Source organism: Pyxicephalus adspersus, chromosome 3 (assembly GCF_032062135.1).
Source record: "Pyxicephalus adspersus chromosome 3, UCB_Pads_2.0, whole genome shotgun sequence".
NCBI classification, from domain to species: domain Eukaryota; kingdom Metazoa; phylum Chordata; class Amphibia; order Anura; family Pyxicephalidae; genus Pyxicephalus; species Pyxicephalus adspersus.
In genome coordinates this window covers 114,944,170-114,961,778 of record NC_092860.1, presented here as the reverse complement: position 1 = coordinate 114,961,778, position 17,609 = coordinate 114,944,170, and the positions used below count along the sequence as shown (strand labels likewise).

The window sequence follows — 17,609 nt, the reverse complement described above, 5'->3', positions numbered from 1 at the left end:
TGGGCCTGATTTATTAAAGTTCTCCAAGGATTCCTCAATGAAGCTGGGCGATCCAGAAAACCTTGAATGAATCTGGTCCAGGATTCAAAACATTTGCTAGCAAATTGTAAATGACTTTGAATAAATCCTTTCTGTATCACCCAGCTTCACTGATGAAAGTGTATTCTCCTCTGCCTTGGGCCATTTAATCTAATGATATGGTATTTATACTTCTTAGTAGTACTACCAGTGGAGTATTAGCTACTACAAGCTGCACACACATATCTGCCTACAATGTACCACCTGCACTTTGATAAATGCTAATTACTTGATTCTTTTTACCTTTTTAATATTATTTAGCTGCTTTATTCATGCTGGTAATTAAGAAGGAAATATTGAATACGATGGAAAATTATATATTTGGGAAATGTAAATGGAACTTTAAAATTGTGCATAGTATGTTATGAAGTTTTTTACACTTAATGTTACACAAAAATGTTTTAACCTGTTGATTTGTCAAAATTGAGGAAGCATACTATGAATAGGTATTTGTGGCAAGCAAACTTCGATAAGATCTAGTATTAACAGAAAACACACATACCTGTGCCACCAGTAAGGCCTCTTTAAGTTGTCCTCTGGAGGTAAAGAAACGTACCAGTCTTTTCACATCCCCAGTAGCTATACAATAGGGAATGACATCATCATTTTCCTCTTCAATTAGTTGACTAGCTCTTCTAAAAAAAATAATAAAAATGAAAAAAGTAATATATCAAATTCAGACATATTTATTATTTGTAATACAATAAATCAAATTTAACTAAAAGATCATGGTGTTTTATGGCACACTGAGACAATGGGTCTGGTTTAAAAAGGCTCTCCAAGGCTGGAGAGGATACACTTTTATCAGTGAAGCTGGGTGAACCAGCAAACCTAGAATAGATTTCCTAAAAGTAATTTGTTATTTGCAAGCAGATTTTTTTAATCCTGGACCAGATCTATTTCAGGTTAGCTGGATCACCCAGCTTCACTAATGAAAGTATAACATCTCCAGCCTTGGAGAGCTTTATAAAATCAGGCCCACTGAGCAGAAGAGGCTTTTACATTTTAAATCCATTTTACTATTGTTGAAAGAATGCAGTACTAAATATGAAGGCTTCTGTTGATATTGAAATTACTAGTAGCCTTGCTGTAGGTATGGTTACAGCATGTAGCCATAGTTGGGGCAATATGGCTAGAGTGTATTTTTATTTCCATACTATTGATTACAGAATACACATTTTTAAATTTCTGAGCATTCTGACCATTTTCCCCTTATAGCAGCCTGATGACTCAAATGTTCACTCACCTTTGCATTAATTTTTTCCAGTATTTCATAGAAACACCAGGAGCCACTGATAGTGCCTTATCCCACTGGAAACAAAATACAACAATCATTTTTAATAGTGTGCAATAGTTTCATGCTCTGACCATCAGCAAACTAAATTGGCCTAAATCTAAGGGCTTGTTCACACTATAGTGAATGTGTTGGTAAAAGTTTTGGAATTGTTCTGCAAATATATGCATACAACTGTACAGTTCTTTGTACTCTTTTTTAGCTTCTAAGCTAAGCTTAACTTCTTAACCTCTAACTTTGAAAATATTATGATTTATATGCAGTATATTATTATGGGAAGGTAGTAAATATACAATGGAAACACAGTTATGAGAACAGGTGTAGAAGTCATTATACCATGGGCCTGATTTATTAAAGCTCTCCAAGACTGGAAAAGATAGACTACAATTGGAGAACATTGGGTGATCCTGCAAATCTGGAATGGATTTCCTATAAATCAATTGCTATTAGTTGGCAAATGTTTTCAATTCTGGACCAGATCCTACCCAGGTTTGCAGGATCATCCCATAATAGTTTATCTTCCCCAGTCTTGGAAAGCTTTAAAAAATCAGGCCCCATGTGTAGAGTACACACTACTCCCTAGACTACTATTGAATGTCATCTTACTGCCAGGGACCACACTGACCTCGCTTTCTTATCTATGCTAACTTGCAAGGTTTTGGAAATACCCCTCTTGTCATTGCTTTTTACTGACTTTTTTTGTGGCTGTTCAGCATAATGTTAGATTTAGAGATGTATTTATAAAGCAGTGAATGTAGCAAACATGTCACTAAACATTCACTAAGGTTGTATTCCTAACTTTACATATACCATGTTGACCAGAAAAATGTATCTGCAGTGACACAAACAAAACACATGTCCCTGGATTTATTGCAGAAGCCTACTTTACATTTCAGTAAATCTAATTTGATTAATATGGTTTATTTTTTTATCCTTTTTTTTTACTTATTATTGTTGGTTTTTGTTCCTGCCTAAACACTGACAATTATTCTGCTTTCATTCTTGCAATAGACTTTACACCAAGGAATGTTCTGCCCATCAAAAACCTTTCCTCACATTTGGCCTCATTTAATAAGGTTGGGAGGATACATTTTCATCAGTGAAGCTGGGTGATCCAGCAACCCTAGAATGAACCTAGTCCTGGATTAAAAACATTTGTTAGCAAATAGCACATTACATTGAAGAAATTCATTCCAGTTTGCTGGATCACCCACCTTCACTGAAGAAAGAGTATCCTCTCCAGCCTTGGAAAGCTTTAACAAATCAGGTCCAAAATATTTATATACCTGTCTACAGTAAGAACTTTCTGTTTTGCCTTAAAGTAAACCTTTTCAGCTCCAAGGTATGTACCATTAAAGGAACAGTCATAATCAGTCCCATCAGCTGGTTTTATTCTTTTACAAAAGGTTCAGCCTAAACAAACAAGACAGCAGTTTTATTTATTGTCAAAGTTCAATAGCCAACTTTCACCTTTATCTCCTAAAGAGGAAAAAGAGGATCTAAACTTAAAGAACCAAAAAAGATATGACAATTGTAATTTTTACCTCTCCAAGTTCCACTAATAATTCACAATATCTTTGGATCTGTCCCAGTCTCAAATGGATCTCTGCAGCTTCTTTAAGCCTTTCTTCTTTGCTTGGAGCACCAATGCCACCACCAAACTTTGACATCTTCACTGTTGTAAGTTCCTGGGCTTTAGACTGTCAGGGATACATACGTATGTTCAATATTTATTAGCTACCAAAAATGTTTTTTTTTCTTGCGTGTTTTTTACTATCTGAATATTTTATACTGCAATCATACTAAATGGCGAAATATAGACTGAGACCAGACTGAGCAGTTAATTGAATTTTAGGTTGATGAGCATTGATATCTGTTTTTACTAATGTTTGGCAGTGTATAGATGTGAAATTTTCTATGTGTTAAATTGATGTGCAGGATTTTTTGTTCATAGGAGAATTCAAAAGACATACTGTCTTTAACTTACGTTGTACTGTATTTTTATGAATCATTTTCTCAAAGCACACAAATCAATGAATTAGTGTAAACTAAGCCTACTGGAAACAGAATTTTAGACAGGTATTATATTATAATTTTGTTCTTTAATTTTTATACAGACTTCTTCTATCAAAGGATAGATGACATTTTAATATTGTGTTTATACTAAAAATGTATAAGTGCCTCCATAGTATGGTCTCCTTATTTATCTGGTACCCTTGGAAAGCAAGGATTCATTTAAAACACTTTTTTGTCTTGGAACTGAGGGGGGGTTGGGTTAGCCGGATTTTGGACAAAATTACAGGTCTTCCATATTGAACAAGATTTTTAACTGGAAGTATGATAGTTTATCTTAGGGTTGGGTTACTTTAGAATCAGATCCATGTATGGTTAATTTAAACGTAGTTATGTGGCTTCCTAAGCAATTTAGAGCTTTGGGTCCGGACACTTCCCCCCTTACTCTAACTACATTAAAATGTTGGGATATGTTGTGCAGACAACAAGGCCGGCTATATAATTCTCCCTTACTCCCAATCATGAGTCACTCCTATTTTTTACCAGGGTTGCAGTCTAATTCCTTTTTATTGCTACATCATGTGGGGAGAGGCAACTCCGTTTGTCCTTGGGTACAACTTGTACCTGTGGAGGTACAGATGCCGATTCATGACTGGCATTACCTACAATTGTGCCATTTTGTGAGGTTTTTACCCCGTCCTTTAAGATCTAACAATGACTTAACTCCTATGGAGGAGTAGCGTTATGTAGCGAAGACAAACCCTCTTGCACTATATCGCGGCTATATAGACTGTTAAATAAACTTTATATTTCAGAGTACCTGGAATATTTACCAAAATGGGAAGATGAATTTAAAAGCACACTCTTGGAAACTCAGAAGAAGGTTGGCTCTTAAGAAATCAGTATGTGCTAAAATACAGGAAGGTAATTTTAAACTGGTACTATGTACCAGTACAACTGAAGCATTTGACCCCTATTGAATCCCCATTATGTTGGAGAGGTTGTGGAATGGGAGGTAGAATGTCACACATATGGTGGCAATGCCCAGTGATTGAAAGATATTGGAGAAAGGTTTTGCAGATGATTGAAAAATAGGTGGTGTCTCTCCGGGGCTCAATCTGTGGTTAGAACTTTTTCATTGCACTGATAATTCTTTGAGTAGATATAAACGTTCACTAGTACTGGTCCTCCTTAATGCAGCCAAGGCACAGATTCCATGGTCATGGAAGGATACTAAGGAACCCTCTATGAGGTGTTGGTTTCAGTTGGTGGAGGAGATTTGTGAAATAGAGGAAGGATAGCATGACAGTCGAGACTTGTCCACAAAATTTAATGCTATATGGGCCCCTTGGATACAATTTAAAGATAATATTCAAAACCTCAGTATTATTAACCTCCCTAGCGGTCTCAATACAGCTATTTTGTATTGAATCCAATACAAAATTATTTAAATTTCCCGCAGATCCACCCGCTGCCACCAATGTCACCGGGAAACCCCTGAGATTGTTGCTGCATTCACCGGCTGGAGATCGAGGACCTGCGGGGACCAGCAGGAAGACGGGGGACGACAATGGAGCAAGGTAAGTTTTTTTTTTTATTTAAAAGCTACCCCGAGTGTGACTCGGGATTACCGCTATTTGCAGGTAAAATCCACCCCGAGTCACACTCAGGATTACCGCTAGGGAGGTTAATCAAGAACAGATTAGCTGAATTAAGTCTTTAAGTAAAATTGCTTCACCTGGATAAAATGGGATGTAAAAGTTGGTTACCCCTATGATAAAGTATTTTCTCCTTCTATGAGTATTAAGTGCATGTATTTGTGAATTTTTTTTTTATTTTTTTTTTTCACGGTATAAGTATTACTGATTATTGGAATATTTTGAGATTAGAATTTATTTGTAAATAGGGTTCATATATTTTCATCTTTGAGCACTATTTGTATGTTGAAGCATAACTTTGTCTTAAGGACTGTTAAACATGATAAAAGATTGTATTGTTATGAAACACTTTGTATTACTTTTGTACTGTTGTGATTAGTGTTGTCTGTAAATATGTATGTATATAAATAAAAAAAAAAGATTAAATAATTAAAAAAGAATACTAAAAAATGAAAATCGTTGTAAAGATTTACTGAAGAGGATGTAAAATGTATTTGCATACTTACTGTCTTAAATCTGACAAGATGCTTCATATGCATAATCCCCTTACAGTAGTTCTGTGGCAGAAGGCTGTCATCTTGACCCTTTAACACCGCTACCAAGTCCCATACATTTTTACTGCCTCCTGGAGGCTAAGAGAGGGGAAAGAGTTCACAGAACAATTATCAGAAGTCTGCTTTTATAAAGAATAAAGAATAGTATCTCTTTCCAATTAATAAATGAACACACCAAGTTTGATAATAAAACAGAATTATACTTGTACCTAATTTTGTTTACTTGGACAAGTTCACATATGTTTCAGTAAACCTCACTGTGGTCTACAGAAGGGCAAATCATATTATTGAATTCTAACTATGTTTGGGGCTAAAAGGCAAGCTACTGTAAATCAAAAAGAAATGTGAGGCCCATGCATTGCTATGAGGAACTTTTATCAATACTATATGAAAAATATGAATATTATTAATAAAAAATGACATTATATCTACCTGCACAGAAGATTAAGTCCCCCCTAACAGCTCAATGACACACTGCTGTGAGTCTTTTGTAGAAAGAAGACTGGATTGTCTATTATTTAAAAAAACTAACTATAGTGACCTAAACACAACAGACTACGTTGCAGGGTTATCCCCTTTTCTAGTAACTTGCAAAGTTTTAGCCAAAAGTGCTACCCATCCAATCATGAGCTAGTGATTTTTTTTTTCTGTTTTAAAAGACTGGGTATTCCTAGTGGACACACCTTAATCCTATTTACTAATCTAAGTGATAAATCATTTTGCAGGGTGAACATCCACTGCTGGCTGGGGTACAACTTTTATGAGTAATTTTTTTCTAAATGAGAAACATGTTGACACATGAATGTTCTCTCACCTACAAAAGAACAGTTGAGTTCTGGTACGTGTTGTAGAAGAGATTGAAGCAGATGAAACTGGCTTTGATCCTAGTTAAAGAGTGATTGTTCAATTTTATATGTATAAAATGTTAGTTCAGGAAGGAGCTGATTCTCTCCCTTACTGTTGTAATATCTACATCCACCTCTTGTAAATAATGAATAGGTACAAATGCAAAAAAGAAAGAGGTTTTGGGGCTAGTAGTGTTTGGATAGATTAATTATGTATTGATTTACGAATGATACATACATATAGTTATAAATTAGTAACATATCATATCCCCAGTCCTGTTACAACTTCACAGGATTAGAATAATACACTATATTATACTTCCTATTAGATTTAGGAAGTATGACCGTTTGAGTGTGATGTAGCCAACGTGTTTAGCCCAGTGGGGGCTGGATATGGTATTTTGTTGCACACATATGTCTCTGTGTGTATTAGGCTGTTACCTGTCACATATATGACTTGTGTTGGAGAGCGTAAAATGTATCAAAAAGGGGGAATACTTTTATATACAAGGTCCCCAATCCTAAATTTAGCACTGAAAGTGCGGACCAGAAAAGATGCTGGTAGGGGGAGAGGGTACTGCAGCTGCAACTTCTCTTGTAAAATGTAATAATGGAAGAGATCTGCCATTCTGTATATATATATATATATATATATATATACATAGTAATTAATAATTAGAGGTAACATTGTTTATATGTTTACTTCGACATTATTCTTTCCAAAATTACATAGAGAATCCAGAAACACTGATAAAACTGTTCTGACATTAATAGTGTAATTCTCCATCATTTTCTTATCACTTACAGAGAGACATTCTGAAAACCATCTCAATTTCTTTCCTCTAAGGTTGCCAGTCAGTTTATCTACTTCTTGTTTGATATCACGGGACACTTTTCCACACAGTAATGGTGGAGCGCCAGGCTCCATGGCACGGTCTACAAGAGAAAAGAAATATATTTTCACAACATAATAACCAAAAGTCAAAAAAGAAAAAAAAAAGAAAAAGACACTGTTAATATGTGACCAAAAGTCACACAATAACTGAATCACAGCCAACACAAGACCAAGGTCTGCAGCTCCAGGCTGAAAAGAAATGAAAGGCTTTATAAGATCCACATCTTGGAACAACAGTGTGCAGTTTTGTTTGTTTTAAGGAATTCCTAATATCTATCTCCAGACTATGACCTCCCTCCCTAGTGCACCACCCTCACTGTCTCAAGGCCCCTAACAAGCCTTCAATGATGCAAAGAGAGGCGCTGACAATGTGATATCTGTGATATATCTAGGATATAAATATATAAACATTTTTAACTGGAAGTATGATAGTTTATCTTAGGGTTGGGTTACTTTAGAATCAGATCCATGTATGGTTAATTTAAACGTAGTTATGTGGCTTCCTAAGCAATTTAGAGCTTTGGGTCCGGACACTTCCCCCCTTACTCTAACTACATTAAAATGTTGGGATAACATATATAATGCTATATATACATGCTATATAATTCTCCCTTACTCCCAATCATGAGTCACTCCTATTTTTTACCAGTTTTGCAATCTAATTCCTTTTTATTGCTACATCATGTGTAGCAATAAACAAGCCTTCAATGATGCAAAGAGAGGCTCTGACAATGTGATCTCTGTGATATATCTAGGGTATAAATATATAAACATTTTAAGTAAGAATTCACAATGATAACAGTGTGTTGTATATAGACATGTATAAAAAAGCACCACCCCAATCTATATAATGTGGTACACTAAAGGGAAAAATGCTGGAGGTGTGTTGTAACCTAAAGTGTTTTAAAATGATGGGGCTTCTTAACCACAACATGGTATAACACAATAAGTTGTCTCTCACTGAGTGGTTTTTCTACAGTGCTGGTTACCCCTACTTTAAACTTCATCATCCATCTGTGCACATTGTGTGCACCACCTCTCAAACCCAATGTATCAATGAAAGAAAAGTTTGGCTCAGTGAAATGAACATTTTGAAAACAATAAGCCTTTGATTTATTCCATCGTGACCGTCACATCCAGAAACAAGAGAACTATTTATAAAGCTACTTCTCACCAAACTTAAAGCTGATTATCACAGTTCTCAGAAACTTCTCACCTCATTTATAGATTGGATTTCGCACTTTGACTTTGCATGTTTATTTTGACTTTAAACTGTTCAGTTTCTATGAGTCTAGCAGCTTTTTAATGAATTTGAGATAATTCGTTTTTTATAAAGCTGGTTTGTGTTACATCCTGTGATGTCAGGAATTCCTTATAAGGATTAGGCAACTGAGATTGCCTATGAAGTTCACTGATCTTCCTAATGTATTGTCTCATTGATATATTACAGCCTTTCTCATTCTGCGATCCAGGGACACTTTTACTTAGAAAGGTTGGCCCTGGAATTATGGGTAGGGTTTTATGAGGCCTTTATCTAAGGTGACCAAACCTTTGCCAGGTCTGTATTTTCTAATAATGACATGCTTAAGCTGGTCACCTTACCTTTGTTAAGCAAAACATTTTTAGAACCCCCCGAAAAAACCCCAAAAAGCAGACAGGATCATTACTTACTGGGGAATATGCACACTGCCTAATGTCATAGACTAGAATCATGTTCTGCACTTCACCAGAGAGAGGAAATGTTTTACATTGTGAACAGATGGTGTATACTGTATTTTTCAATTTAATGGTGAATATATTAAATACAATGATAAAATAATGGTTATCACCAAGGCACATGAAGTGTTGTTTATAAATTACTATATTTTATCCATTGTTTCATCATTTATTATTAGAGGTAGATAGATAAACATGCCAAGCAAATGAATATATAGTAGACATTTCATACACTGAAGAAGAGTATAAATTATTATTGACAGTTTTAACTGTTATGTGTCCATATAAGAACCAGGCAGGACCAGAATAGAACCAGGACAAGAACCAAGAATACAATACATGAGAGAAGTCCACCTTCCAAAAAGGTGTTTTGTCTTCAGGTGTTTTTAAGGATAAGATGTCACTTATCAATCCTTATTTCTTTTTACAGTACCTCCTTCCTACATCACTTATAAAGGCAGAACAATTCTGCTAAGAGAATTGTTAACATAGCAAGCATAGCAGTTGTTTGTAAAAGGAATTATGAAATCAGAAAGGCTGATTCATAAATTGATAAACAGAGCACTGATGATGTGAAGGTGCAGGTGCAGAGTGCAGAACTCCATACCAACCAATCAGATATCAATTCACTTTTGTCATATTACTTAGAAGATTAGTTCCTGTTGGTTGCTACAAGTAACTGTATTATCCAGTGCTTTATTAATTAAACCTCCTTTTGTGAGGTATCACAAGAACTGCATCATTATGAACCTAAAACTCATATGACTTTCTTATGAGAATAATATTAATATTACATTGTAAATCTTTTAATTACTGTATTACATAAAAAACAAAAATGCATATATTATATACTTCTTATACTTCTTCTGTCTTAAGTTAACTATTAACCCATCCTATTGTGTGTGCAATTCCCCCCACCTACTAGATTATAAGCTTTTCGGGGCAGGGTTCTCTCCTCCTGTATCGCTGTCTCTATTAGTCTGTCATTTGCAATCCCTATTTAATGTACAGCGCTGCGTAATATGTTGGCGCTATAAAAATCCTGTTTATTAATAATAATAATAATAATAATAATAATAATAATAACTGCTTGTTTTTGTCACATGCTATATAACATCTATCATTAAAAATTCAGAAACATACCTGTGTTACCAATAATTTCTTCCCAAGGACGGTCTGCCAGGATATTTGTTTGTAAGGGTGAAATCAATGGAGTTAGAGACCAAAGGCGAACAGTGGAGTCCCGGGAACAGGATGCCATGGTGAATGGTCGATTAGGATGGCATGTTAAACCTGCAAAGCAATGAATGAAGGGTTTATACACATACAATGATATTAGTTTTCTAAAGGAGTTCAGAATTTTTTTTTTTATATTCAAAAATTGTGAATATTTACTTTAATTATCTAATTACATAAAAAGAAAATTTCTGTTTACTTTGAATAATCATTCATTGGATTATTGTAGAATATTTTCATATAATTGCAAAATTCAAGTGAATATTAACACTAACATTGAATGAAGATTCTCAGCACCTACTGTATAGTAGATCAGCCCAAATAAATGTACAGTGAGCAAGCTGAGTTAGTATCTAAAGTTTTATGATGATTACTCTTATCTGCGTTGAGAACACATATAGTTATCACTGCAAACAAGATTGTCACCTTTTCTCCAGTACCCAAATAAAAAAGTCGGAGTTTTAGTTTTCACCAATAAATCCTCTATGCATAGTTGGTAAATTATTTCTAAACATGTCTGACAAATCATGCATCTGTTAATAGCAACAATCTGAAACAATTTACCAAAGCTTTAGCTCCTTTAGCTAAAACAAAGTGAAGGAGATTATTCAACAAAAATGGAAACTGTGATTACTGTGCAGAAAGAAGTGCATTACTGGGTGTGGGTTTACAATCACAATGTAAATTTATAATATCCCATTAAAGGTAAGTACCCAAATAAGTAAAGTGAATGTGTGATGGATTGCAATAAATGAAGGGTGATTTACTGTTACAAAAAGAGAAAACAAAACTGATCATATACCTAAAGCTAAAATGGCCCAGATATTATGATATAAAAATCAACTTACCATATACATCTGCCCCATGGTCATATACAGTGTCCAGACATGTTCCATCTCTTGTATCCCACACTCGAATAGTGTAATCCCAACTGCCAGATATTAGAAGGTATGGGATCTCTGTATTCCACATCAGTCCTCGGACTGGAGCTGTGTGGCCACTCAGAACATTTATACAAGCATCTTGTGTGTAATCCCAGATTCTTACAGTTCTGAAAACAACAACACAGTTTCATTAACACATAGGCTCTGAATTATTAAAGCTCTTCAAGGCTAGAGATGATATTCTTTCATCAGTGAAGCTGGGTAATCCAGCAAACCTGGAATGGATTTCCTAATAGTCATTAGCTATTTGTTAGCAAATGTTTTCAATTTTGGACCAGATCAATTCCAGGTTTGCTGGATCACCCATTTTGTAAAACCACATTTTTACTTAATCCACAATTATGAAAAACAAGTGATATGATGTCATTAAAACATATAGATAAGTAAATAGGCTTTCCTCCAAATTGGTATTAGACATGTTACAGTTATGTTATAAGACGGTGACTAAGGTAGGGATGTTGGTTTGTAGCCTCCTCTTAGGGACAAAAACAGAGCAATGGAAAGATCAAACCCGTCTCAAAAACTTACCATTTTATTTTCATGTGTATGCAATACTTGGAAGAGCCAACAGTATGAGATATAAAGAACAAAAAACTGTACATCAGTCTACCAAAATGTTTATTTCAATGAGGTTAACTCACTAAAAACTGTTCAGACAGCAGTGTGAAAGTTCACCAAGCTTAGTAAATAATGAAAAGCTGTGATCTGAACTTTTTTCTTCCCCAGGGCGGCTACCTTATGCCACCACCTCCCTCCCAAGACAGGAGACTGCCCCTGGAGGGTTAAAGTTGTTTCACTTTTAAATTCTCCCATGGTACCCTAATGACACTATTTCTAAGGGGAATGAGTGTCATTTCTTGCCATGTGCATGTCAGTAACATGAAATTCCAATTTTAAGAAACTATAGAGAAACTATATATAAATTGCATGGCTGTGTGTGTGTGTAACCTTTATTGTAAGTTGTAGATTGAAACCTCTTCGGGCCAGGGTCCTCTCTTCCTCCTGTGTCATTGTCTGTATCTATGTGTAATTTGCAACCCCTATTTAATGTACAGCGCTGAGTAATATGTTGGTGCTATATAAATGCTGTTTATTATTATTATTATTATAATATTATTATTTTTATTATTATTATTAATAATAATACTAATAATAACAATATTAACAATAAGTTCTTATATGCTGGTCCAAAGTCCAAACATGATGAGTTACAGTATCTTTAAATTTTAGATTTTTTTTTAATTAAAGGAAAGTAAGGTTTTCTTCAAATCCCTCTTTGTATATAAAAGTCACAATGAAGCATTAACTTACGGGCCTGCCATATAAAACACAGCATTCTTTTCTTTTTTAACAGTTATAAACTACCCTGTAAAAGCAGGCATTCAACAATTTGCCACTTTCATATCAAACTGTCAGATACATATTGGTTATTTAATCAAACTTGTGTGTATTTCACATGATTAGGCATTGAAAATGAACAGGAGTTTGCTTTTCACTTGACTGAATAACTAGGTAAAGTGAATATTGAATATTTACGTTAACATTTATTAGCTTCTTTAGTTAATCAGACTCAACAATTTTCAATTTTTAATCAGACAAATTTTCACTAAAGTAATTCTGTGATACAAAAGTTGCATTATGAATGTTATATGCATCTACCATAACCTGCAAAAGTTCATTTTCATACCCGATAGCATTACATACATACATTATCTTTAATTAGTAGGTTTCTCAACTGTTTTATCTTGTTTTGCATTTTGTTTTTGGCATTTTAAAGATAAAAAAAGAGATAAGAGATGAGCTGCTGATAAAAAAAAATGAGAAGCATTCCAACCTACAAATGACATACCCATCATCTGAACCACTGCAGAGGATTCCTTCTCTAAGAGGAGACCAGCGGACATGGAAAACCTTTGCTGTATGCCCAGTAAAAACCTTTAGAGGCTGATCAGAGCTGGTGGCTAAATAATAAACTCTGACATTTTTATCTTCACAACCAGTTGCAATCATATCTCTGAAATAAAATAAAAAATAAAAAGAGGTAAATATTTAGAGCATTTCAAAGTTTGATCTGTCTGTAGGGTAAATCCCATAAGCATAGGTCTGGGACAACATGACAACTAAAATGACTGTACTGACCTACCTACATGCCCTGCACTACACTTTCACTAGACTACTAGATTCCAAGTGACTGCTAAGAGTAGATTGTGAGATTATGACAATTAGTGGTGAATGCAGTGTTGTGAATTCAAATCTGCTCAAAAATGCTCATATTGGAACATTAAAATAAATAAAATATTTTGTATGTCATCTTGCTCATACTCTACCCTGTTTAGCTGGTCAAGTCATGTTGCCTTATACTGGAGAGCTACATTTTTACAATGGTGGGCTACATAGCCTCATATTGGTGAGTTCCAATAATTCATGACTAGTTACTTGACATTATAGTGACAAGAATAGTGACTGATCTTTGGATCAATTGCAGCAAAAAATGATAATGTACAGGTTGGATTCTAAGCATCTAAAACTATTTACATTCACATTTTGGAAAATATCCAAATGACTAGTGAAACTTCCCTTTTCCAGTGGTCTTCAAAAGCCCTTTAGATTTTGAGGCTCCTGTTAAACTGAAGATGTGGGTCAAGATATTTTGTGGAATGTTTGTCTTGTAATTATGAGGACCGTTTTAAACATTTTTATGTATTGACAGTTCTACTGTAAAACAATTCAATTGTAAAACCCTAAATTAGGTCTCATTTACTGTCTGGTGAGAATTAGCTCTTGTTAAAAAAAACTTCTTAATTTAATCCTCTTCTGTCCCATGCTGCATCTATTAGCATCCTCTTCTATTTGGACCACACACACTATACATTATAGGGCTCAATGGGTGGTAATGTTCCTATTGGCTGATGGTTGTTAAAAGCGGGAACATTCTCCGCTGTATAACTGCCTGCAGTGATACAGAGATACAGACAGCGACCCCCATAAATATACTATGCCAGCACACACCACTATATAATCTTTGGGGCCAATTCATTAAAGCTCTCTAGGGCTGGAGAGGACACACTTTCATCAGTAAAGCTGGGTGATTCAGAAAACCTGGAATAGATTTCCTAAAAGACATTTGCTATGTGTTAGCAAATGTTTTCAATCCTAAACCAGATCCATTCCAGGTGTGCTGGATCACCTAGCTTTACTGATGAAAGTGTATCCTCTCCAGCCTTGAAGAGCTTTAAGAAATCAGACCTTTTAACTTTCGAAGCACAGACCTGAAAGGGCCAAGTGGCATTCTAATTTTTTTAAGTTTAGATAACATTTTTGGCTGCTCTTTTATTGCACTTGCTGCTGTAAATATCTGGATACATTGTGGAAGCGGTACAGTAAAAAAGGGAGTTGACAGTATAAGATTTACTGATTTTATCACATTGTATAGAAAAAAAAATCACTATTGACATTGCACATTGACATTGAACCTCCTTCTTTTATACCCTACTTATTTTTGATTTTCAAGCTTCACACTTCTACAATAAGCTTTCACCGAGGCCTAAGAATCAGACCTATCAGATGATCAGACCAACATCAGAGATTACCAAAACTATAAAGTGTTATATATGCTGGACCAGTAGCAAAATAGGTTATAAAACAGCAATTTGTATTCAAAAGTCTCATTAGCTTGCACAGCAGGTCTCTATGGTGAGACCAATCTCACAGTTTGAAAACCTCTGACTCACTTGTTGTTTTGGCTCCAGTCACATCCAAACACGGCAGCTGGGTGTTTATACTTGTGCAAAATTTTCCCATCAATTGTGCGAATAATGCTGTAAAAATAAAAAAACATATATTACTTACTGCATGAAAAAACCAACCTAAACTTTTTGTTTTAGATAGACCAGGGCAGTATTAGAACTTTTTTAGGTTTTAATGCTGCTGAAGGATGCTTTGGAAAGCTTCCTTTAGTTCCTGTCCAGTAACAAAGTAAATATATTATCCTGTTTGAGTTGTTTTTACTCATACACCTTGAATAAGGACCAAAAAACCAAAATCACTGATTTCCACACTCACCAAAATCCATCTCCACTGCATGTGGCAATGCGCTTAGAGTCTTTATGACTCCAAGAAATGCAGAAAATGCCATTTTTTCCATGCTACAAAAGAGAAACACATTAATTACTACTCAACAGAAATAAAATATATAATAGGCTGACCATATGCCTGTTTGGTTGCCAATTCTTTATCAGGTGTATACACTTTGGTCATACAAACACTTCCACTATAGCACACAAAACTATTTAATGAGCGCTTCATAAATACTGTTTATTATTATTATTAATAATAATATTAATAATAATAATAATAATAATAATAATAAAATACCCAACTGAGCCTTTAACTTAGCTACACTCCAGGTGCATAAAAAATATGTTCAGTCTCACAGTTAGCCACAGTCTTAGTAGAAATCCCTGTCCCTACAGCATGCTATAGACAAAAACCCTTACTTTTTGTGGGAAATCAATTGTGTCTCTAATCCGAAGGATGTGAGCTTTAAAGATTGCAGAAGTATATGTATGATTCACTGATGGGGATGATTGGCCTCTGCAGAATGGCCATTGCATACACTGAACAGAGAGCAAGAGTCCTTTGTTGTAAAATGCTGTCAGGGAATAGGTTTTTCTGCTAGTTTTGTGGTTGCATTACAGAAAAAAAAATTGTAAGTTATAAATGACATTGAACTCAATTTTTGGTGAATCTAGGATGTATTCAGCTGATATAAATTGAAAGTGCATTTGGATTCCAAACCCTAGTGCCATATTTATTTTTATTACTACTAACTGTAACAGATATGAAATGTTTCCTAATGTTTATTAATAGTACTAGTGTGTTTTGGAGCTTGCTTTCCATATACTTCTTCCTATATACTGACAATGATGATGGCTATTAGATGACATGATTGCAATTTGTAAAATGGAAGACATTTTGATTTACAAGCTCCTACCTCATTAAATCGTGTTATCATTTTCCCTTTCTTAACGTCCCAGATGAAACCTCCGTTCCGGGATGTTGCACCTGCTATGCAATTTAAATCTCCTACACAGGAAGTAAATGATGACTAAATTAAACATTGCGCATTAGTACGAATAAAGTCTTTGAATGTCAACATGTAAAACAACTTACCTGGTGCCCAGGATAAAGAGTAGATAACGCCTTCATTTCCTGGGGATGTATACACGGCTGTTAATGTGTTGATGTCCCAGACTTTTATTGTGCCATCAAATGATGCTGTAGCTAATAAATTTGGATCATCAGGTTTGAATTTGCAATCAAAGATGGTTTCAATGTGACCCTGCACAATTTGAATGAAAGCAAAATGATTCTCACGTTGCTTCAAGACAACAAGGTAATTACATCTTTTCTTACTTTTTTTCAATAATTCCTCCTAAATAATAATATTTAATTGAGAATTAAAGTGAAACGCCAGGTAAACATCAACATACAAAATAACATCAACATACATACAATAAATACATAAATGTTTTACAGAATTATTTATTCAATATATTTCAGTTGAATCTGACTTTCATAATCCCATTATAAAGTTAAAGTTTAATCTGCTTATACTTTTCTTTCCTGGTTCTTTCCTTGCTTCTTCGGCAAGATAATTAAAACTGTTTTTATTACATTGCCTATTTTGCTTTTATTTCATAACTGAGTCTCTGCCGTTTTTTATATTTAATGTAGGCAGGTTATAGCTGTTGAGAGGGATTTCCTGAAAACAGCAGACATCTTTATATAACACACATATATGACTGAGCTTTTTTGATTGAAAGAACTGAAATCTATATAATGGAAGGAGTGGGCAGGGGTCAGAAAGACTAGGGAGGATGCATAATGTCTGAGCTGCTCCAGCTGCTAATGAACTCTGGCACAAAAGAGTGTGTACAGTAAAATCAGACTAAACATTTTTAGTACAGCAAAGGAGCCTTTATACCTGTTCAAAGAAGAAGGTAAAACTGAAGACCGCTTTAAGGCTTTTATATTATCACTGTGTCATAGCTGTTGTTGAGGAACTTTAATCTACAGAACACAATTAAGTGGCCAGTATACGCCAAGACAATTTCCTTTACCTCTCTCTAAACTTTCTGAGAATTTTCTTTCTTTTTAAACTTAATATGGTGAAAGCAACAGAAGGAACTCGAGAACACTAAATATATATATATTTATACAATAAATTCCAGGTGGAGTAGTTGTTTTTGTTTTTTGAAAGGTTTACATGTCAAAACCAAGGCTGTTTAGATTTTAGGAAACATTGTCATAAAAGCATATTTCTTAAAAAAAATAAAATTTGAAATCATATCTAAAAATTAATAATTATGTCATT

The 17,609-nt window shown here is 34.6% G+C and overlaps 1 protein-coding gene across 6 annotated transcripts in view; it reads right to left on the bottom strand.

Moving 5' to 3' along the window:
• WDR17 (WD repeat domain 17) overlaps window positions 1-17,609 on the bottom strand; it is a 65,744-nt gene that overhangs the window by 11,169 nt on the left and 36,966 nt on the right. For all 6 annotated transcript variants that reach the window (XR_011919956.1, XM_072406075.1, XM_072406074.1 and 3 more), the window contains 12 exons: window positions 16,406-16,574; window positions 16,227-16,318; window positions 15,296-15,378; window positions 14,965-15,051; window positions 13,083-13,247; window positions 11,138-11,340; window positions 10,197-10,346; window positions 7,248-7,378; window positions 5,550-5,675; window positions 2,917-3,072; window positions 1,325-1,389; window positions 581-713 (listed from right to left, as the gene is read on the bottom strand). Coding sequence is in view for 5 of the 6 variants with exons in the window: in XM_072406075.1 (XP_072262176.1) it covers window positions 581-713; window positions 1,325-1,389; window positions 2,917-3,072; window positions 5,550-5,675; window positions 7,248-7,378; window positions 10,197-10,346; window positions 11,138-11,340; window positions 13,083-13,247; window positions 14,965-15,051; window positions 15,296-15,378; window positions 16,227-16,318; window positions 16,406-16,574 (1,560 nt within the window). In the remaining variant the exon portion in view is untranslated. The remainder of the gene's footprint in view (window positions 1-580; window positions 714-1,324; window positions 1,390-2,916; window positions 3,073-5,549; window positions 5,676-7,247; window positions 7,379-10,196; window positions 10,347-11,137; window positions 11,341-13,082; window positions 13,248-14,964; window positions 15,052-15,295; window positions 15,379-16,226; window positions 16,319-16,405; window positions 16,575-17,609) is intronic.